Source organism: Canis lupus, chromosome 15 (assembly GCF_011100685.1).
Source record: "Canis lupus familiaris isolate Mischka breed German Shepherd chromosome 15, alternate assembly UU_Cfam_GSD_1.0, whole genome shotgun sequence".
NCBI classification, from domain to species: Eukaryota; Metazoa; Chordata; class Mammalia; order Carnivora; family Canidae; genus Canis; species Canis lupus.
The window spans coordinates 19,801,073-19,824,399 of record NC_049236.1 but is presented as its reverse complement, the minus strand read 5'-3'; the positions used below and the strand labels follow the sequence as shown (position 1 = coordinate 19,824,399).

At 33.5% G+C, this 23,327-nt stretch overlaps 1 protein-coding gene across 5 annotated transcripts in view; it reads right to left on the bottom strand.

Annotated features, from left to right (window-relative positions):
* ZDHHC17 (zinc finger DHHC-type palmitoyltransferase 17) overlaps window positions 1-23,327 on the bottom strand; it is a 143,404-nt gene that overhangs the window by 82,737 nt on the left and 37,340 nt on the right. For all 5 annotated transcript variants that reach the window (XR_005370377.1, XM_038558507.1, XM_038558510.1 and 2 more), the window contains exons 4-8: window positions 16,238-16,315; window positions 15,484-15,628; window positions 10,058-10,122; window positions 9,265-9,427; window positions 2,203-2,328 (exon numbers count right to left, since the gene is read on the bottom strand). Coding sequence is in view for 4 of the 5 variants with exons in the window: in XM_038558507.1 (XP_038414435.1) it covers window positions 2,203-2,328; window positions 9,265-9,427; window positions 10,058-10,122; window positions 15,484-15,628; window positions 16,238-16,315 (577 nt within the window). In the remaining variant the exon portion in view is untranslated. The remainder of the gene's footprint in view (window positions 1-2,202; window positions 2,329-9,264; window positions 9,428-10,057; window positions 10,123-15,483; window positions 15,629-16,237; window positions 16,316-23,327) is intronic.

Below are 23,327 nucleotides of genomic sequence, written 5' to 3'. Positions count from 1 at the left end.
TTACAAATACTTAATTTTACAAAGCCCCCAAACATCATATATTTTTATATAGTAATCTTTTTAAAAATGTAATATATTTTAAAATACTAATGCAAAACCAAAAATACATAACACTTGACTTCTGAACTGATCACAATAATATAGAAATGTTAATAAAATTATGCTAAACTCTTTAATGAAGTTCTTTTATTTATTTATTACTTTTGAAAGATTTATTTGAGAGAGAGAGAAAGAGAGAGAACAAGTAGGAAGAGCAAAGAGGGAGAGAGAATCCCAAGCCGACTCTGCACTAAGTGCAGAGCCTCACATGGAGCTCCATCCATCCTAAGACCCTAAGATCATGACTCAAACTGAAAGCAAAAAGTTGGATGCTCAACTGAATGCACCACCTAGGCAATTGTGAAGCTCTCTTTTTAAAAAGAAATCATATCTAAACAGATAAATGTGTATATAGCTATATTAACTATAAAATTAAAAACAAGAAAAATAAATAATAAGTATATTATTAAACATTTGGAATTTACAAAGTCATTTTTATCTGACAATGTATTTTTTAAAAATTCTTTAGAGTATTTACACTAAACAAAATGAAAGCATAAATACTATGGGACTGTTCAAAGTACTACAAGACACTTTTATTACAAGCTTAGTTATTAGGAGACATCAGGCTTTGTTCACTGTGTTGAGAAAAACTGCTGTACACCCTAGAGGACAGAGCTCTATCAGAGAAAATTAAAATAAATCACTTTCTATGTTATATCTAATAGTAAAATGGAAGAGTTCACATGACATGCAAAAACTGCTCATTATTCTCAATTATGGGTTGAGAATAGTCAAGGTTCTTTTCTAAAATAGTCAAGTTTTTTTTTTTTTTTAAGATTTTATTTCTTTACCTAAGAGAGAGAGAGCACATGATAGAGATAGTACAATTGGGGTGGAGGAAAAAAAAATTGGGGTGGAGGGGCAGAGAGAGAGAGGGAAAAACAGACTCCCTGCTGAGCAGGGAGCCAACTCAGGGCTTGATCCCCAGGTCCCAGGATCATGAATTGAGCCAAAGGCAGACGCTTAACCAACTGAGTCACCCAGGCACCCCACAGGTAAGTTTATAAACTATAAATCTAACCTTTCTCATGTCTAAGTAATGACCAATGGTTTCAACGCATTAAGGAAGTCTGAACTATAAATAAATGAGGCATGTTTTCACGTTTCCCTTTGTCCAAAACTTGTCATTTTGTCCTGATAACACATAGATCATTAACCTTAAATAAAGCATCTTTATTACAACTAGAACAGACTGAATAAAATGGTAGTCAAGGCATAATACTACTCAACTTGTGATTACTGACAAATTAGCCAAAATACCTCGTCAATTATTTAAGTATTATAAAGAAACTGCCAGTTGACTTTTCCTTTTTAAAGGAAGGAAATTTTTAAGGAATATAGACCCCCTCTTTGGAGGAAATATTCTTAATTTTAAAATCATAGTGTTACAATTAGGCAATTGAACCAACAGTCATACAGTCTTTCTATAGAGAAGTGAAGAATCTAAGTTTCTCTCACTCTAAAAAAAGTTACAACATACTATAAAAGAATGGGAAGCTTGAATCAATTAGAGGTCAGAGTTGTGAGCAGTTTAAAAAGATACGTATTAGAACTACAATTTTTCATGATTTATTATATTAATAAGTGCACTTAAACAGTAAGGACTTATGATCTCTCTCTCACTAACAAAGGAAAGCTTAATCAATGAACTAAAATTTATGTTAGCCTATGGAGATTTAAACAATTACATATATTTCTTCTTAATTATCAAATTACCAAGTAGGCAGAGCCCTGAGAAACTGCTATCTGACTTCATTTTGTCTTGGGTAATATAGTATTTTAAAAATTACACTGGCCAATGGCAAAATTAAAAGCTAAAAATGGGGATCCCTGGGTGGCGCAGCGGTTTGGCGTCTGCCTTTGGCCCAGGGCGCGATCCTGAAGACCCGGGATCGAATCCCACGTCGGGCTCCCGGTGCATGGATCCTGCTTCTCCCTCTGCCTGTGTCTCTGCCTCTCTTTCTCTCTCTCTCTCTCTCTCTATCATAAATAAATAAAAATTAAAAAAATAAATAAATAAAAGCTAAAAATGCTCAGCTAAGAAAGTATGCCTATGAATCTTACTTAAAAGATTATGTAAGTCTTCAGTCATGAATTTACCTTATCAGCTTTCAGCTTTCTAAGGAAAGAAGGATTGTCATATCCTTTCGCTTGTCTCGCCTCTTGCAAATGGTTGATCATCCACACGTTTTTTCTCTGCTTTGCCAAGTCAAGTGCTGATTCGCCCTAATAAGCAGAAAAAAATTCATGTTAAAAGTAAAAGAAAAAGTAAAATAATTTAGTTGCCAACTTTTAAAGTACTCCCATAAAAACAAATTGAACAATTAGTTCATTAACATTATTTTGACACTGGGCAAAGTCAAATGCTAAAAGCATCTAATTTTGTATTATGCTTCCCATTCAAGGTACAATCAGTAAATATATTTACTCATCTTATTCTATAGATTCTATTTTTGCTTATGTTTTGACATATAAAAGTAAACCAAAAAGTAGGTATTTTAGCACCTGCTGGATCAGAGGCTATCATTCAGTTTATCAGTTATTTCATATTCTTTAAGGGTTTTATTAGTAGTACTTATCACTACAAAATATATTACTATAACACCAAATTGCCAGAAACCTCTCAGTTTAATCTCAGTAATGACAAAGGTCTGAAGAAAATAGGGAAGAAAAAGAGAAGTCAACTTCTATTCCTACTGTTGTACTGGCATTCTGGTCATCTTAAATTCATTCACCCATCCAGAAATTTCCAAAGAGAATGAGAACAGCAACAAAAAAATAGTGACTCGGGTTATGGACCTACAGCTCTCCCTTTAATCTCATGAAGAGGAATGCCCAAGAGTATAAGTGAATAAAATAAAGTGTTTTAAGGAAGGAAAGAAACGAGACATAAGTGCCCCTAATTCTAGATCCATACTTCTTTGTGCCTTTATTAATTCAAAATCCTTTTTCTCATTAGTCAAACACCTACATTTCTATTCTATTTAATAGTTTCCACTATTTATCTACTTTTTTAAATAGAAAAGTAAAATGAAAATTTTTGTGTGCCAAAATTTTAAGAATGTATAGATGAATATTCAAAACTATTTAAAAAAGGGGAAATATTTAAATATTACTTTGAAAAACTGGATAAAAACAAAAAATAAACCTTAGAGTGCCTTACTTATGAGGGATGATTATCAAGTATAAAGTATACTTTATTTTTTAAAAAAATACTAAAAAATAAAAAGCAAACAACAAAACACGGCACTACCACCAATAGTAACAACTATAACAACACAAGAATAACAACAAAAAAGCCCAACCAATCCTTTAATAAAAGGTCAATAGTATTTAATAAGGAATGGGCTAATCTAGGTGAGTCTTCCACAAATAGGGATATTTACTGTAAAATATCTCCTTACCTATTCAAAACTTCTATCGCCTAAGTTGTAAGAACCAGCTAATTAATCCAAACTATAAAGATTACCTGAATAAAAGCAATCCCTTGGGTAACAATTCCCAGAGAATATCCTGCTGTTGCCTCGGTCCAGCTGAGCATCCCTTCCACTAGAGGGCCATGTGACACCTAAGGATTGCCTAGATAAAAAGATGGAGGGAGCTTTAAGAAATCTTCCAACTACTCCTCTAGTCTTCTGACTGCTTTTGTATAGTTCTTTCATTCAGTCAGTAAAATAAACAAGCAATTAACTTAAAGAATGATACTAAAGCCCAGGTTCTGAATCAAGTCTCTATTTGATTACTCCATGTTGTCAGCCAAAACAGTAAACGATAAAACAAGACCAATAACAACAAGAATCATGGAGTATTTATAGATTATGTAACTGGTAATAAGAGAAACTTTTCAAAAGTTTTGGTGAGATAAACATAATGGAAGGTGGAGGGTGAAAGATAACTTTTTGCCGGAGATTGAATTTCATTATGAAAACTAAGGAAAATTCCTTCCTGGAGACCATCTAGGTCAGGTACTTAAGAGGTAAAGAAAACTATTTTTAGATAAAAGTTCTTACCTCATTTCAAGAAACCATGTAAGAGTCTTTCAATCTATTAACAAAGTTCAGTAATTTTATAGCCTGCACAAACTAAAAATTATGTTGTTTGATAATTTTAGAAAGAATAAACTATACATGCTTGGGCAGCACTCAGAGATTAATTGTTCTCCCAAAACTCAATTCATCTACATTTATCTGTACAACCAAAACATGTGGGAGAGTGAACAATATTATTTTTTAAAAATTCACAAATGAGATGCTACCATAAGAAGGGTTTACTACATACATAGGTCATTTTTTTTTTTTTAATTCTTAGTATCCCAAATCACTTTTCCTTCCCTTACTGTTATCGCTTCTTAAGATTTGGATTTATTCCATGTAACTATTTTCTGGGGCCATGGTTCTTAAATTCTTTTGAGTCGTATTTGATGAAAGCCATTGACAATCTCCCCGAAAAGTACTGATACAAGTCATTTCTTCGTAACAACGTATGGGCTCACCCCCTAACCAAAATTCACTGGTAGGTCCCAGATTAAGAATTTCTAATCTAGGTTATATGGCTAATCTTGTTCTTCTAAGGATCAAAACAGTCATTTTAAAGTTACTTTATCTTGAAAAAAAAAAATCATTATTTACATATTAAAAGAATCGAATTCCTTATTCAAATAATTTACAAGGGCAAATATCTAATATAAAGATATAATCTCTAAGAAACTTAAGTTTAATCTTATTTAGAAAGTAGCTATTTTAGATTAGGATCAACAAAATAGTTGTATAACACAAAGTATAATTTTTATATTCTTTGAAGAATGCAACTTTTACTCCTATTACAGCCATATCCAGATTTTCAGACTACATATTTTTTGTTGTAATTCATGATCAACTAGACTCTCTTTAAGACTTAAAAAGAAAAATGGAAAAATAAACAGGCATAAATCAACTTTATTTCTCAAATTCCTGGACAAAGAACCTAGGTTATTTTTAATTAATAAATTTTTCCCTTTTGAAATTCACACCAATTTAAGTTTACTTAATTAGCTTGCCATTCCACATAACTAAAAGGCACTACATCTCAAATTATATATGATTAAAATAGAACCAATTCCTTTCACCCTCGCCAAGCAAGTCCTCTTCCTTCATCTTCACAACCTCAATATGTATTACACTTACTTATTCAGCCGTCAATATTTCCTTTCACCCTCATATCTAATCTACTCTGAAATATCATTTCCAAATCCATTCACTTCTCTCCATCTCTATTCCTGTAATAGTAGGTTAAACTAAGTTTACCTGCCTGATTACAACGGCCTAAATGAGCTCCACTCATCCTCTCCATTTTCTTAATTCTTCAATGCATTCTCCATCAGCAACCAAAGTTTTAAATATTTCTAAAAGAATATTTAAAACACAAGGTATAAAGCCAGGCTACACAAATCCTTCCAACTGTTTCTCATGACTGAGAACATAATTAAAGTCACTTATCGTAGCCTTGCATGATCTGGCACCTGCCTCTCTCAGTGACTTCACTCCTTTGCTCACTGCACTCAGTCCAGGCTGTCATTCTCTGCACCTCTAATATGGCAAGCTTACTCCTGGCCTTGGGACTTGCAACTTGCAGGCTCCTCTACATGCAAAGTTTTTTCCCACGTGTCTTTGTATAACTGATCCCTTCTTCATCAGACAAGTCTCAAAGCAAATGCTAGCTCCTCAGAGGTATTCACAAGTCACTCATAGCCCTCATCACTGTACCATATTTGCCTGTATGTCTCATGTGTGTGTTTTAATTAACTATTTCCTAATACAATGTAAACTCTGAGAGAATATGGACTTCATCTGTCTAAAACACCTGGACTCCCCAGCACTAATATTTGCTAAATGAATAAACAGTTTCCACTAGAAGGTGGTGACTACAGAGCAGCATATTAGGAATGCCAGATTCCACTAGAAAAAAAACAGCTGATACTTATTTCATCTTTTAAGTTCCAGAAAAAGTGCATTTGAAAACAAAATTCTACTTTTCCACCAGTGTAGACAGCAAGATTATTTTTATTCTGAAAGTATAAATGTTCCCTGAGCAACTGAACCAACTACTTAGACTTTATTTTCTTTAAAAATAATGTCACTTCAAATAAATCAGAGGAAGATAAATATAATCTCACTTGTTTGTGGAATCTATAAAACAAAAATAAAACAAAACAAAACCAAGCTCACTGATACAGAGGAACAGACTGGTGGTTGCCAGAAGCAGGGGTGAAATAGGTGAAGGGAGTTGAAAGGTACAAACTTCTAGTTTTAAAATAAGTCCTGAGGATGTAATGTACAGAATAGCGGCTGTATCTACTGTATATCTGAAAGTTGCTAAAAGGTAAATCTTAAGAGTTTCCATTACAAGGAAAAAGGACATTTTGTGACTATGTAATGGTGAGAGATACTGACTGGATCTGCTGCAGTGGTCACCCCACTCTATGTTCCAATCATTATGCTGTGTACCTGAAATTAGCATAATGTTGCATGCCAACTATACCTCAATTAAGAAAAATAACATAATGATGATGGTGTTGTCACTCCAGAAGCTACCAGGGAATTACATTTAAAATAACTTCTTTTGGGGGACACCTGTGTGGTTTAGTCAGTTAAGCGTATGACTCATGATTTTGGCTCAGGTCATGATCTCAGGCTCATGGGAGGAGTCGCCTTGAGATTCTCTTTCTACCTCTCCTTTTGTCCCCTCCACACATGCTCACTCATGCTGTCTCTCAGAATAAAAAAAAAAAGTTTTACATGCACAATAATTATATGACACTGTGGACTCGAAGGTACTCATACGAAGTGCACTAGTTAAGAAAGCTACATTCAAGGGTGCCGGGGTGTCAGTTAAGTGTCTGCCTTCGGCTCAGGTCATGATTCCAGGGTCCTGGGATTGAGCCCCATATCAGGCTCCCTGCTCACTGGGGAGTCTGCTTGTCCCTCTCCCTCTGACTCGCCCCCCTGTTCTTGAGTGCTCTCTCAGAAAGAAAGGAAGAAAGTAATAAAGCAAGAAAGAAAGGAAGAAAGAAAGAAAGAAAACCAGCGAGCTACATTTAAGCATATTCTATCTTGGTACCAAATAGATCATGTGCCTGAACCTACAAAATATTAAAAATATAAGGTACAAACCATATAAATCATTTCAAATATCTCTCTTACCATTACCTTCCTGTTGAAATTCATTATAGATTATTTCTTATTCTAAGTCTAATAAAAGTTTAGGCAATGGTTAAGGTGAAGTGCAAGGGGGTTCACTATTTATTTGAAAGACATTAAATTTACAAACCACACTTCAAATACTTAAAGATCATGACTTGAGTGAAGTTACCTAAATTCTATATGGACAGAAATAATATTTTTAAATGGTCTAAAAATACACACTACTAGCTTCAAATTCCAGAACTGTATAGTCATGTTGTCACAATTTTTAGCATTACTGTTATTTCAATACACTGATGTGACTGACTCTTGGCAGAATCTACAAAGACTCAATATTTGCCATGGTGAAATTGGTTCTATCTTTTCACTAATATTAACACTAAAATAAATATTTTGAAATATATTCCTGGGGCATGATCATTTTAGGAATGGGTGTCTGGTACCAAAGAGAAGAAAAATAATGCTCTAAAGCAATTCAGATATAAAACATAAAGGTAGACTCACTAATTTTTTCTTATGCAGATATTGGTCAGCCTTAATCAAACTTCTTCCTTCTTATCCTCTAGGCCTGAGGTCGGCCTAATTTACTAGACACCGTGTTATGAACTTTTCTGAGCTTCCTATTTAAAGACATTTGGGAAAGCAAACTTTTTTCTCTAGAATTACAGAAGTGGCAGACAGGTATACTAGCAGTCATGAAAACTAGCTTCCAGGTTATGCTCATGACTACATAAATCTTCATTCAGTCTCTCAACAAATATTTAGAGTGCCCACCATGTGCCAGGCACTATGGTATACCAACTTTCCTCTTTTCAATTTTTACTGGTAGATATTAGGTCACTCTGTTCACTTTGCGTAGAGACAAAATGACTTGAAATTTTAAAAAGAAAGAAAATATATGGTTTTCTCAACTTCTTATAGTTTCCAACAAGATATTTGATATTTACTTTTAACTAAACATTTTTAATGAAACTCATTTTTAAAAATTCATTAAAATTTCAAGTAAATTAGGCTCCATATAGTTAGTCTAAGCTGTATTATTTTAGTAGTTCAACCTCAGAGTAATCAAATACAGAAAGAACTATTCATTGGAACATAAATAGATGCCCTGATCCAGCAGGAGATAACCTTCTTTTTGATTGCCATTTCAGATTATGTGGCTCAAATCTCTTTCAGATTTAATTAGCACATATCCCCTAGAAATTTAAGAAACATGACTCAGAAAATACTATGATTTATAGTCAAAATTAAAGAACATTTGTCAAAGGGCATAACGTTACTTATGAATTCACATACTGAAAGATGATGTTTAAAAACTTAAAGTCATTTCACAGAAAGGGTTGATGAAAGTCGTGGCAGATACTCAGGCTTTAAAAATTAGAATGGTTAAGTAAAAATTTAAGACTAGTAATAGAATTTTCTTTCAAGTACTCATAAAATGTCTACAAATTTCTAAATGTTCAGTGTGAATGTTAACTGTGCTTTGCTCTTGGATAACTCTGTGTACTTTTCCTGGATTAGTCCAACATCTGGGGGAAGTGGGTTCTCCTATAAACATCAAGGTGCCTATCAAATTTAAAGATCTTGACCTTTAAAATAAGACAATAACAAGTCAAAGAATTACTAGAAGTTGTTATGCATAATGTGGTTTAACTACAAATTTGTGAATCTCTGTACTGATCTTCTTAAAGAAACCAGAAAACTATTTCCTTCAGCTATGAAAATACATATTATAGAACTTAATTTTCAAAAGTCAGTAAGAATTCACCAATGAAAAGACCATCAAATCTGAAAATTACTTCAATATTAAAAGACAAAAGCAAATAATCCAGTCTTTCCAAACAAATTCTTGCATGGAAGCAAAGAGTTGAGCTTAAATAAGAGGGTTCTTCCCTCCTTGACACTCTATGAAAAAGCCTATCTTTTACTGAGGAGTTAAGATCTTAACATTTCACATAGCATAATCAATATAGGATATTTTTACCTTGATATTCTGGGCATCAACATTAGCTCCAGCTTCCAGAAGAAGACTAATGACTGTGGTATTCCCTGCTAGTACTGCCCAATGCAGAGCAGTGTTTTTGTGATACTTGTCACCAAGGTTAACTGAAACATTGAATGTTAAAAGCAATCTAGTTGGATCCACACTGAAAAGGAAAAAAAAAAAAAACAACAACAACAACCCTAATTTCAATTATAGAAATCATTACAGACACTAAACTGATCGTGGTTGCATTTGCATTCCATCTTGGAACACTTCTATTCTAGCCTATACTCAACCTTATAATTGGTAACGAGGGGACATTCTAATATGATGTATTAAGGATATGCAACACCCGTATAAAATAATACTGTTCCAAGAGAGGGCATACTTGGTCCTGACATTTTCTAATTTTGATTAGGGAGTAAGGTCATTAATAGCCATATAATTAAACAATCACATTTTTAAATTTAAATCTGGATTATTCCAAAAATGTTTTCAGGTAACTTACTAATATAATAAACCTGTCAATATACAAATAACACGAAAAAAATAGTTTTTAAAAATAAGGTAACATCTTTCATTCTTAAAAACTGCTAAAAGAATAAAGATACTACCATTACCAAGGTCAAGGTAAGCCCAGACTCAAACATTTAAAAAGGTAATTTATTATATACAATGTACTCATAAGAATTTTCAATATTAGTAAATAGAACATTAACTGCTTTTTCTCATCACTTATTTTACATTTTAATATGTTGAAAATGATCTTAAATATTTTATAATGGTTACATACCTATGCGTTCTGTAAGCTGCCCACATTAAAGGTGTCATTCCATTCTGATCCATCATATCTACATCCTGATAGAATAAAAAGAAAGAAATTTTTACTGTCTGACTTTTAAGTTCCTACCAAATTTACTCAGAAAAATCTATTTACATATCATAGGAGAAGCCAATGTAACATTACTCAATTAAGGCTGATTTCTGAAAATTTTTCTTTTCTAACTTTTTTTTTTCTTTTCTAACTTTAAAATAAACTATCATTTGTCACTAAATATTTTCATTAGTGGGATATATTTAGTGGATTATACATTAAATATGTATTTAAGTAACATACTTATAGATATCCTTTTTCAGATGCTTTAATCACCCTTTTCAATGTTTTACATTTAGAAATCTTGATCTATTCTTCATCTTTCATTCACAGAGGATAAGTTAAATGAAGTCTGTGAAAAAGAGATTTATACCATTTCATGAAAGAGGAATAATAAAACCTTGTTTATTTCTAGGCATTTCAAAACGAGGAATAAAAAGACTTCTCTTTTCAATAAACTGAAAAAAGTTTGCTTTTTATTTTATTGTTACACATGTACATTTTTACAGTCAAATAATTCTGCAAAGTGTGTGGTGATAAAGCAATTCTGTTTTACTCCCCACTATTTTCATCTCTTTTAGTCCTCCAAATCTTAAAATAAGATGACTGAATTGCTACTTTTTGATTTTTCAGTTTTAGGCATTATCTGCTGAGACTCTTCAGTATGTGAAATGAGAATTTCCCTCTTTTCTCTTCCTGCCCCATCACAAATATACACCTATTTATTCTTTCAAGAGATCTATTGTATTTTTGGTGCTATAAATATTTGATATTTATATTATAAATGTACATGAATACTATACCCAGCAAAAAATGCATAGTAAACCATGATTATTTTCCTTCTCCCAGCCAACTTTTTGCCTTCCTATGATACTTCCCCAACCTTTTGCTTAGTTTTTTAACAAATTACAATTAAAACTACCATCTATTCAACTAAAACTCTTCCCTAGTTAACTAAATCTTTCAAGACATCTTGATGCATCAAAGGTTCTGTACGTTTCACTTCCTTAAAATTATCTCTCCTAACTCCAATCTGGACTATATATGCCTGAGGCATCTGTCTCATTAACTAGAACAGGAACAGGAGTTCTTTGAGGATTAAAATTATATTAACTTCATCTTTGTATTCTCAGTGCCCAGCAGAGTAAATTATCAACAACCATCTGTTAAGTAAAAAGACATTTATCTACCTACTTGTTTGGGGAAAGTACAGGCTTTAGAATAAGAAAGACATGGTTTTTAATTCTTAGCTGCACCACTTAATAGCTATAAAACTGGCACAATGACTTTAATTCTCTGTGCTTCAGCTTCTTCATCTAAAAATGCCAATATAAATAATGGCTTCGTAAGATCCTTGTGATGATTAAATGGAATAATGTGTGTAAAGCACCTAGCCCATACCCTAGAACATAACAAACGCTTAATAGATAAGCAGTTCCTTAATCTTTTTTTCTGCATCGTCCATTCCTGGATTATATAAAGGCAGCAGCTCTAATCCAAGTTGTGTTATCTAACATGCCAGTCAGTGCAGAGAGGAGAGAGTTATAGTGAGTACACTGCAAAACACTCTATACCTCTATGCAGTTCTCTGTGAACCACTATTATTGATGGGAGTAGGTCTCAAATATGAACATTATCCAAGTGTAATGAAGCATAAAAAATGCTGAGAATCAGTACATCAGACAAACTAGAACACACATCCTTGGACATCATTACTTTTAGTACCTCATCATGAATGCTGAAATCCAAATGTTACACCTTATCCATTACAAATCCATTTATGGATATACATTAACAATGGTTGGGAACATCTTATGCAACCTCTCTCAATATTTCCAATATACACATTGATTTTTTTCAATAAAAATCTTAAGAAAATCCTCTCAGAAATGACAAGTTTCCTTGTTTCTTGAATGAGCCAAGTACTGTAACTTAATTTTACTTCTTTCACTTTCTTAATTTTAAGAGAGCTCAACTAAATTTGATGTCCAATTAAAACAAACATGTAAATTCTTGTTTTAGTTTCTTCTTCCTTCTTAGTTGTCTTTTCATATCCTTTTTAAAAAGTGATAGTATTAAAAAATATCAATAAGTAAAATTAAAAATGTAAAATAACGCCACATCTCTAGAATACTAAAAGAAAAATGAAATTCAACCTTTTCTTTCTTTGGGTCGGGGTTTAAAACTTGGTACTTCTTTTCCAAGTTCAGCCTGGACGTATGGGTATTCTCTATAAGGAAGAATTAACAAGCCCAGATCAAAAGCTTATGGGGATTCCATGATCAACAGGGCTCCATAAGTTAGTATTTTCCCTTTTCTCCTGAAAATCATCCAAAAGAATTGGTAGTGAGCACTAAATATATTTTAACAGTATAACTAAATGAAACAAATGTGAAGAACAGAATGACAAACTAAATGGAAATGTTATATGTCCTAAGGAATGTAAAACTGATACAATTAATCAAAAATTGAGAAAATGGAAAAAGGCTGAAAAGAAAGTAGAAGTACCTACTCTGTAATAGCTATGAATCAAAGGATATTACTTAAAGCTGAAAATCAACTAAAAGAAATGTAGTTATACCTACCAGAACAAAGTTAACACTAAGAAAAACAATATTATAAAGTCAGTTAAAGACAGGAAAGAGAAAAAAATATACTAAATTTATTATTACTTATAATTGGGAACTAATCAGAACTAATAAAATTTGAGCAAACATCTGATTGAAATAAGAGAACTGTTTGTCTAAGGAATGTGTTTACCAAGCAGAAGAAGATAAGATCAAGCACAAAGGCCGGAAGACAACAGCATATTAGAGCTGTTCAAGGAACAGCAGGAAGACTGGTGTATCAAAGCAGAGTAAGTAGGAAGATGACAAAAGATGGGCCTGAGAGTATCTCCGACTAGACCACACATGGTTCTGTAGTCCTTCTGCAGGGAAAGACTTTGCACCTCATTTAGAGTATGGTGTCATGAACACTAGAGGAATTTCCTTTTATAATTAGTGTATACATGGAAAAAATATATACTAAACTGCTAAAGAAAGTAATCTCATTGTGGGGGGGGCTAAGGGAAGAAGGTGGAGTTTCATTTTCTAAGTCATACTCTTTCTCTTACCTTTGAATATTTTATAATAAGCATGCTACTTTTGTAGCGAAAGAATTGAATAATCAAAAATAAAAACCTACTCATGAAAAAGAAAATTGGGTATCCCTGGGTGGCGCAGCGGTTTAGCACCTGCCTTTGGCCCAGGGCGCGATCCTGGAGACCCGGGATCGAATCCCATGTCAGGCTCCTGGTGCATGGAGCCTGCTTCTCCCTCTGCCTATGTCTCTGCCTCTCTCTCTCACTGTGTGCCTATCATAAATAAATAAAAATAAAAAATAATTTAAAAAAATATTGAAGATACCTTTAAAAAAAAAAGAAAATTGCCAGACATTTATTATCATCATGCATATATTATCATACAAAAGGTAATGTGACAGGTAGAAATCCCTGTCCCTTAAGAATTTTATAGCCAACATCCTACACCAAAGTTATAAAGAATACTGAAACATCCAGACCCCAACATCAATAAGCTAACAAAGACTCAAAAAATGTATACCACTTTTCTTACCCAGTTAAAAACCAAAATAAAAAGTGAACACATATAAATGTATACCTGCAAAATAAAAAGCCACTAACATTATCATGTGTTATAGCACCATCCACTGCTCCAAACCCCAGTCTAGAAGAAATTTGGGAAAACAAAAGTAATCTGTGGCAGTTGGTACCCAAAGATGGCCCAACAAACTTCACCTGCTGGTTCACACCCGTTGTCCACACAATCAACAGAGACTGACCCTGTTACTTGCTTTAACTGATAGAACAAAAATGTTGCTGTGCCAGTTCAAGACATAAGACTTTAAAAAGGCAGACAGCTTCTGCTTTTGTTCTTTCGGTAGCTCCCACCACGTAAGTCTAGTTCCCAGGACACCTGAGTGGCTCAGCGGTTGAGTGTCTGACTTTGGCTCAGGGTGTGATACTGGAGACCTGGGATCGAGTCTCACATCAGGCTCTCTGCATGGAGCCTGCTTCTCCCTCTGCCTGTCTCTGTTTCTCTGTGTTTCTCTCATGAATAAATAAATAAAATCTTTGAGAAAAAAAAAAAAGTCTAGTTCCCTGCTAGAAAGACTATGTCAATGGGTACCATGGAGAAGAAATCACTATCTTCACTATCTCAGCACTCCAACCGAACCCAGCCTTTTAGCCATTCCTATTAAGGCACAAAGTAGATGAGTGAGCCATCCTCCATTCCAGTCAAGCCCCCAATGACTGTAATCCCCAGGGATTATCACAAGGGCTACCATCTCGCCAAGCCCAGTCAACCCAAAGTAATAAATGGTTGGCACTGTTCTAAAGCCATTAGATTTTGGGGGTACTCTGTTAACACATATTAGATAATAAACCCCTCTTCCAACAATTAGCCAGTCTATGCCACTTTCCTTACAATCTAACAATTAGCCAGTCTATGCCACTTTCCTTACAATCTAATTCACAACACACAAATGTCATTGTGTGGCACTGCCAACAACAAATATCTTAAAGAATCCATAAAATAAACACTATTCGAATTCCAAATCTGCATAAAATTTAAAATAAATGTTAATAGCAATGAATTAAAATCATTTGTCTTACTCTTATGAGATTCTTAGCTATAAAACTAATGTTTAAGTATAACCAGAGAAATGACATGAAAGAAAAACTGAGTGATCTTAATTTCAACAAAATATATTTATCACAAAAAGATGGTATATATAAGCTGTTTTCTGTTTAATGTGATTATAACAGTACACACTCTTGAAAAATCAGGAAGAATCATTTAAATCATGATAAGTTTTCTGATATGTAAGAGGACATGTAATCATGTTTTCAGATATGTAATAATGGAGAAGTACCATTATTTAATGCAGCAGAAACTGATTCCCTACTATGAGAAGTACTTAATAGAAAAAATAACCAGTAAAATGTTCAAAAAAGTTTAAATGAATTCAGAGTATATACTCAAAAGATGTAATTAAGGGAAAGAATAGATACCTGAATTTTCTTACTTTCTCAGATCTCTATCATTCTCAGAAATAAAAGATGCAATTTAATGGATCACTATCTGGTTTTTTATTATCTTTCTTATTTTTAACTCTAATACCTCAATATCAAACTAAGGATATTATTTATTTATTCTCTTCCATCTATCAGAAAGTACTATTTAAATATCACCAGGTTGTTACACTTGTAACACCAATGATATCAGGCATTTAAACCATGAAGAACATCTGATTAAAAGCCACACCATTGTGATTTTTTTTACCTGTCCTTTTGCTATGAGATAAGCAACAATTGAGGTATGTCCAAACTGAGCAGCCAGATGAATACAGCTACATCCTTCTCCATCAATTAATGAAGGATCTGCACCATATTTCATTAGTTGCACAACCATAGATAGATGGCCTTGTCTAAAACATAAAAGAATAAACACTTAAATATATAAAGTTATTTCAAACAGGATCTCCTGGAAAGATCATTTTTAAATAGGGCAATGGTGGAAAAGATTACACAATTTTTATTAAAGTTTCTTAAAATATGTATATGTCAAGACATATGGGATAATTAGGATAATTTTATGGTCTTTAAGTCTCAACTGAAATAACATTTAAATTTTTTAGGTATTTATAACTTATTTAAATATGTAACATAAAATAGTTACTATATACTACTAGTTCTACTCAAATATAATCTTAATTGTCCCATGAACTGGGCAACTTGTTTAATTGTAAATATATAGAGGCTGCATAATTATTACATTTACAAATCCAAAGTTTAACTCAGTTGTAATCTAACTGGATTAATATCAGTATAGAGAATTCCCTAAAGACACTTTGGGACAATAAACTTTGCTGTCAATGCAGGTATAACAGTGTACAGCAATATATTAGTACACTGTTGATATTAACTATTAGCATAGGTTATCCCATTCATTTTAGCATATCATAAAAAAAAGAAAAGTTGTTTATAGACTCATTAAGGAACCAAAGGAAAAAAAAAATCCAGAAGCAAATTTAAACCTTGTGGCCCAGTGCAATGGAGTGGAATTTAGGTCTCCTCCAAGTTGATCCACAATAGCACCTTTCGAAATATAGTATCTATAAGACAAAATTTTAAATAATTTAGACAACTTTCATTTCAATTTTAAGAAATTATGTAAAAAACGTAAAAATGTTTCCACTGTAGACCTCATACTAGTTTATGCCCTTGATGATAAACACTCTTTTGTGATATTTAAAAAATATATTCAGTAGAATTTATCAAACACATCACTCTTCTGTTCTAGAAGAAAGGAAAGTAATTTTTTTTAGTTACAAAAAAGAAGAGCAGTGTCAAATAACAATCATACAAAAAAGGTGGCAGTCAGAGAACCACAGGACTTGGATCAGAGAGCAGCAATAGAGAGAAAAGGTGTAGAATAGGCCACTTAGTCTACCATGGGTAGAAGCTGAGCTTTACTCACAAAATTACTGTAGATTAAATCAAACAATATACATGCAAGAATTTTATAAGTTACAACACAGAGGTTCCTTACAATGACTTATACCTTTAAAGCTGTGTTGCTTTAAAAAGAATGAACAACCTTCTTACTATATTAACATTATAACATTGATATCCTCTGAAATGAACAAGACCTAGCTGCTTATCATAATGTTTACTTTGGATTGATCAATGTAATGAATCTTGACTATAAATGATTTCAAGCCCTTGATGTCAAATGCTTTATGCCGTATATTACTGAGATTCTTAAACTGGTCTAAGTGATTACTGCTTTAGATCACTAATGCATTCACTTTTAATGCACAGTTTTAAACATTTAATATACTCATACTTACATGCTTGATTCAGAATTTTATCGCTTTATGTATTGGTTAAATTGGCATTTTTAAAGCATTACGTAATGAAGTGCCAGATTCCACTCTATCATGTAAAACAGTTTAAAGTAACCTAACAAAATATTTCCAGACTAAAATATTTCCGTCCAAAATATCAGAGACATTAGACTGAACACAAACATTTAACTATTCCTAAATTCTTTCCTAAGGTATTTGGTAGACATTATATAATAGTTGAAAATGGTTTTTTGAGCCCAAAGAGAAGTATAGCTCAGCCAAACAGCTTTGATAAGAACTGGGATATTTTTATTTATTTATTTTTTTTTAAGATTTTATTTATTTATTCATGATAGTCACACAGAGAGAGACAGAGAGGCAGAAACACAGGCAGAGGGAGGAGCAGGCTCCATGCAGGGAGCCTGACGTGGGATTCGATCCCGGGTCTCCAGGATCGCGCCCCGGGCCAAAGGCAGGCGCCAAACCGCTGCGCCACCCAGGGATCCCCAAACTGGGATATTTTTAAAGGCAATTTTATTACCTTCTCTTTAGTCAATATATTTGTTCCTGAAAGTTATTTTTATTCACATTTCAAATCTTTGCTAGGGTTATGGTAAAAAAGTGACTTCCAGACTGGTTCCAGTGCAACCTTTTTTTTTTTTTTTCATAAGGACAGGAGAACCTTTTTTCTGCATACTAAATAAGAACTATCGCCTTTTCATTGCAAACTACTAGAAGAGAAGTACTAACTTTTTATAACATGTTATTCTTTAAAGCTGCTAAGACCCTAGTTCAAAACTACATAATTCTGAGATGGTCTTGTGATTCTTGTTTTTAAACTCAAGCCCCCCTGCTTACTACGAGATTATCAAGGAATGTTCGCAGGTACTAATTAATGATCCCTAGGTTTTGAGGTGGGATCATCAATGAACAAGAGATATCAATAACCATTTGAAAGATAAAATGTAAATAGCTAAAACACCTATGTCTCCAGAGGGGGATACCAATGAGAAGCGAAATGGAGTATGTTATAAAACCCTAGAAAGACTAAGAGATTAAAGGTCACTGTTACCTCTGTAGAATGTAATGAAGAAAGTAGACTATAAACAAAAATACTGACTAAAAGCTAATAAAAGAAAAAATAAAATAAATAAAATAAAATAAAAAATAAATAAAAGCTAATAAAAGTTGAAAAAACAGTTGTTTGGTAACTTATATTTTCACTGAAAGTTCAATATTTAACATCACAGGCATTTTAGTGACACTGAAACAATCAGGAAGCTGATAGTACTAGATAAGTATTTCTTTGTGCACTGATATGTTCAAACTTAAAATGTGACTACTCAGAATTTTAAAATTATTGTAATATTAACTCAAACTCTTCTTTTAAAGAATTGGGACACCTGGGTGGCTCAGCAGTTACGCGTCTGTCTTCAGCTCAGGGTGTGATCCTGGAGTCCCAGGATCGAGTCCCATATCGGGCTCTTTGCATGGAGCCTGCTTCTCCAGTCTCTGCCTCTCTCTCTGCCTCTCACGAAAAAGTAAATAAAATCTTTTTAAAAATAAAAAAATAAAGTTTAGAATCATTCTTACATCCCTAATCTTCATTGTATGAATGAGGATTTCTGGCTCCAGCCTCAGGCTCACATTGATTTTAACACTCAACCATTCAGCACTTTCTCAAAGGTATATTCAGTACACCTTTACTAGAGAAATTTAAGACTCATGGAATTAAATCAGAGAACCATATGAGACACTATACTGAAAAAACAATAATTCAAAAAAAAAAAACAATAATTCAATGAAAGTTTACACTATAAACAACAATCATAACCTTGATCAAGTCAGCATGCATATACTCAAGATACTCAGCTCCTTCTCACAAAGAGATTAGAAGATTCTTCTCTAAGAAACACTGAACAACTCCACAGAAAAACTAGAAACAGACATCTGGGAGGATCCTGTTGTGATGTAAGTTCTACAACTTCCAATCAGCTTTGATATATCTCTCCTAAATATGACCAGATAATTGAGGAAAGTTTCAAGTACAGAAGGAGATAAAATAAACAGAAGTCTAAAATAAATAGGTAATATATAGAGAAGAAAAATTTAAGAAACAAAACGAAAATTACAATTAATATCCTCCAAAATCTAAGAGAATATACTCATGATATGAAGAACTAAATATTTTTTAAGGGGGGGGGGGGGTACAGAGATCAAGAAAAAAAATGCTTGAAATTGAAAATGTAAAAAATAAAATTAGAAATTCAAAGGAAGCACTAAAAGATAAATTAAATAAAGAAACTCTCCCCCAAAGCACAATAGCTATATTAGGAGATAAAAATTACTTGGGATATGGAGAGCTGGGTGGCTCAGTTGGTTGAGCATCCCACTCCTGATTTTAGATTTCAGCTCAGATCATGATCTCAAGGGTTGTGAGATAGAGCCCCATGTGGGGTGTCACACAGCACAGAGTCTGCTTAAGATTCTCTCTCTGCCTCTGTCCCTCCTCTTGCTCATGCTCTCTCTTTAAAATGAATAATTAATTAATTTAATTAAATCTTAACCAAAAGAAAAAAAAAGTACTTGGGATAATGGTAAGAGAAAGAATCAGTCTGGTTGGTGTTAGCATCTGAGTTCCTAAGGGGAAAAACCAAACAGAGAAAATGAAAGCAAGGCACTCTTGAAGGCACATGCAAGAACACCTCCCTAATCCAAAAAGGCAAGTTTCCTGATTAAAAGTGACAACTTAATGGCCACAAACTGGATTTAAAGTAAGTCAGTAAATAAATAAAGCAAGCCATATCAGTACACAATAATGTGAACTTTCACAATAATGTGAACTTTTCACATAAAGAAAAAAAAAATGTTCCCAGGGAAGAAGAATAAGCCATACATACAATGTGTTCTCAGAAAATTTTAAACTCAATATTTTTTTAACAAAGCCCCATGTTCCTTAATAAAGGTCTGACTTGAAATCAAAATGAAATCAAGTATTATTAGTTACTTTTAACAAAGAATCTCAAGGTAACAAAAGACTACTGAAGACAAGAGCTTGAGCTAATCTTTTCTATTTTATTACATTAGGGGAAAAGTTGAAAAATAGTTTAAAGACTTTCACTTGAAAACATCAGAAATACAAACAATCCAGGCTGAGGTGAACATCTCTGCCTTCCCACATTATACTTACACCTTATCATCACGAAAGTGACACAACTACTCTGTTTGCAGTAAGTACCCTTAATATACCCTGATGGAACATAACTGTTAGAAGAGACACGTCCCCATGGGTCTCTCACATTTCCATATGTCTTACAGGTATATGAATAGAATGCAAGGTCCTGACTACTTTTACACAGGTCATTTCTCCAAGCTGTGTTCGTATCAAGCAGCCTTGAGAGATGAGGTAATGTCTCCTGTGGAACAAAGAACAAGCTTGCTCCTACTATAAAAGCACTGAGTTCCTACTATGTGTGCTAAATCCAACTGGATGACCTCAAGCCACTCCCCCAGGACCTAGGAGTATGGGAGCCCTATGCAAAAATGATGTTCATGCTATTTGCTGTGCTATGGATATACTGTAGCTTTTAAGTGGAGGTGTAATTCCAAATGCAGTAGAACAAAATAATCCTGAGGCTATGAATACCAGTTGTTATCAAAAACTGCCTTTACCCTGTTTTAGGAAAATAACTTGGTAGATTATGCACTGTGAAAAATTAAGTTTATCTACCTGAAAATATAATGCACACAGACACCTATGCTACAATTACTGACTATTCTATAACCTAACTAGTCCACATGTGGCTTGGAACATTTGTAAGGCAGGCAGCATCAAGTCTGTTTGTCTCTATTTCTCACTTCAGACTTTATTTTTAAACACAAATGTGTATTTTTTTTTTAAGATTTATTTATTTATTCACGAGAGACGCAGAGAGAGAGAGAGGCACAGACACAGGCAGAGGGAGAAGCAGGCTCCATGCAGGGAGCCCAACATGGGACCTGATCCCAGGACTCCAGGATCATGCCCTGGACTGAAGGTGGCACTAAACCACTGAGCCACCCGGGCTGCCCAAATGCGTGTTTTTTTAACGAAGAGACTCCCAACTGTAATATATGAATTAAGGAAATAATAAGGTAATGCTTCAAAATTCTGAGAAAACTATTTTTAATCTTTAAATTCATGGTCAGCCAAGCAACCAATAAGGTATAAGGGCAGAAATGATAGTAACTTTAGAACTTTAACCTCCCAAGTGTTCTCTCAGAAAGCTATCAGAAATTGTGCTCTACTAAAACCAGATAGCAACCCCATAGACACAAAAACCTGAGACCCAGGAAACTTAGACCAACACTGGAGCAAAATGATTTCCCAGAATAACACCAAAGGAAAGTCTCCCTATAATGGTTGCATGTTAGCGCTAAAGAGCAAACAATTTGGGTTGGAGCTGAAAAGTGGAGAATTCCAGGAATGATTTCCTCCATTCCTCACCTCCAAAAATGGAATGGATAGATTAGGTGATTCTGTTTCCATACAGAAAAGTTGTACACTTCTAAAAGGGAAGAATTAGTTACAACATAGAGAAAATTTTAAACATGAAGTTAACTATTACTTCAGACAAAAATCAAAATTCTACAAGGAAAGAACAGATAATCATGGAACACTTCTGGGCTTAGCACTGAGAATTTACATACAGCAACCTAAACTCTGCATGGTGATTTAACTAAAACTATAGTAGGCGCTGGAAGAATTATTAATGGTGAGGAGATTTAGGACATCTAGTTATCTCAAAATAGAAAGTCAAAATATAGTAACTGATAAGAATTAACAACATAAAAGTTGGCAATTTTATTAAAATTCAAAATTAATCTAACTTTTCTACTCCTATGAATTTTACAGATATGTATGAACATTAGCAAAATGATACGTGACCAAGATATCAATTAGAGCACTAGTTGTTAATGATAAAAACATCAACATCGATCTAAACACTCATTTACAGGAAAACCATTAAATAAATTAAACCCATATAACTGATTATATAGCTATTTAAAAATGATGCAGCTCTTACTTGCATTGTTAATGAGAAATCTTAAAGATGTATATATATGAAAAAGCAAAAGGGCTGTCATTTTTTTCTAGATAAATGTAGCAACATAAGTATATGAAATAAAGAGTATATACCAAAAGAAACAGCTCAAGTGCTAAAAATAGTTATTTCGGCTACAGGACCAAGTGGATAGGGAGGGATTGCCATTTCCCATTGAAGCCTTTAAGTACTATTTGAGTTTTTAAATTGTCTACACATTATTTTGATTAAAATAACATTAACTGAAAAACAAACAGGTTTAGAAGGCTAAATAATTTGAATCAACCCTCCCATTAAAGAAAACTTAGAAAGTTCAATGAAATCTAAGAAACATTTCCTAAAAAGTAAAGCCTAAGAAGATTAACCAGCATTAACCAGGCCCAGATTCAGGAGAGCGTTAAAATCTGGAGAAGTTAGAAAACTGCTTGGGCACCATCTGCCCTAGAGATAATTTGCAGACAAGGGAGAGTTGACCAAGAAGCAAGCTAAGCAGACAAAAGCAAAACAAGGGTTGGGACCCAAAAAAGTTACACTGTAGCGGTAATTATCAACCATAAGTAAACCTGGCCCTAGCTTGGTCTTCAGCCACCTGAATGATCCACAAAATATAAAGCCTTGAAATTAAATTTAAGGTGGGTACAGCAAAAACAAATGGAAATTTCATCTTAGGCCTCCAATTATTCAACAAATAATTTTCAAGCACAATGTCTAGTACATATTTAAAGATAATCAGGCACACACAGGAACAACATTAACAGATACAGGCTATCTTCTCAGATACAACTATAAAATAACTATATTCACTATGTTCAAGTATACAAGACAAGACTGAAAATTTCAGCCACAGATGATTTAAGTAATACAGGTTTGAAAAAAACAAATGATAAAAATTCTAGAACTCAAAAATAAAATTAGGAACACAATGAATAGATTTAACAGCAGATTATACATAGAGAATAAATGAACTGGAATGTAAGTTAGAGGTTTCTCAGAATGAAGCACACCAAAGGATAGTAGTACATATAGGGCACAAAGTATACAACGAAAAGGTCAAACAGATGTTTAATTGGAGTTCCAGAAGGAGAGCAAAACAAGAGGGGGTAGAAGCAATATTTTAAGAAATAATAACTGAGATTTTTTCAGAAGTGATGAAAACATCAATCCAAAGAATAGAGAATTCCTTGCAATCTCAC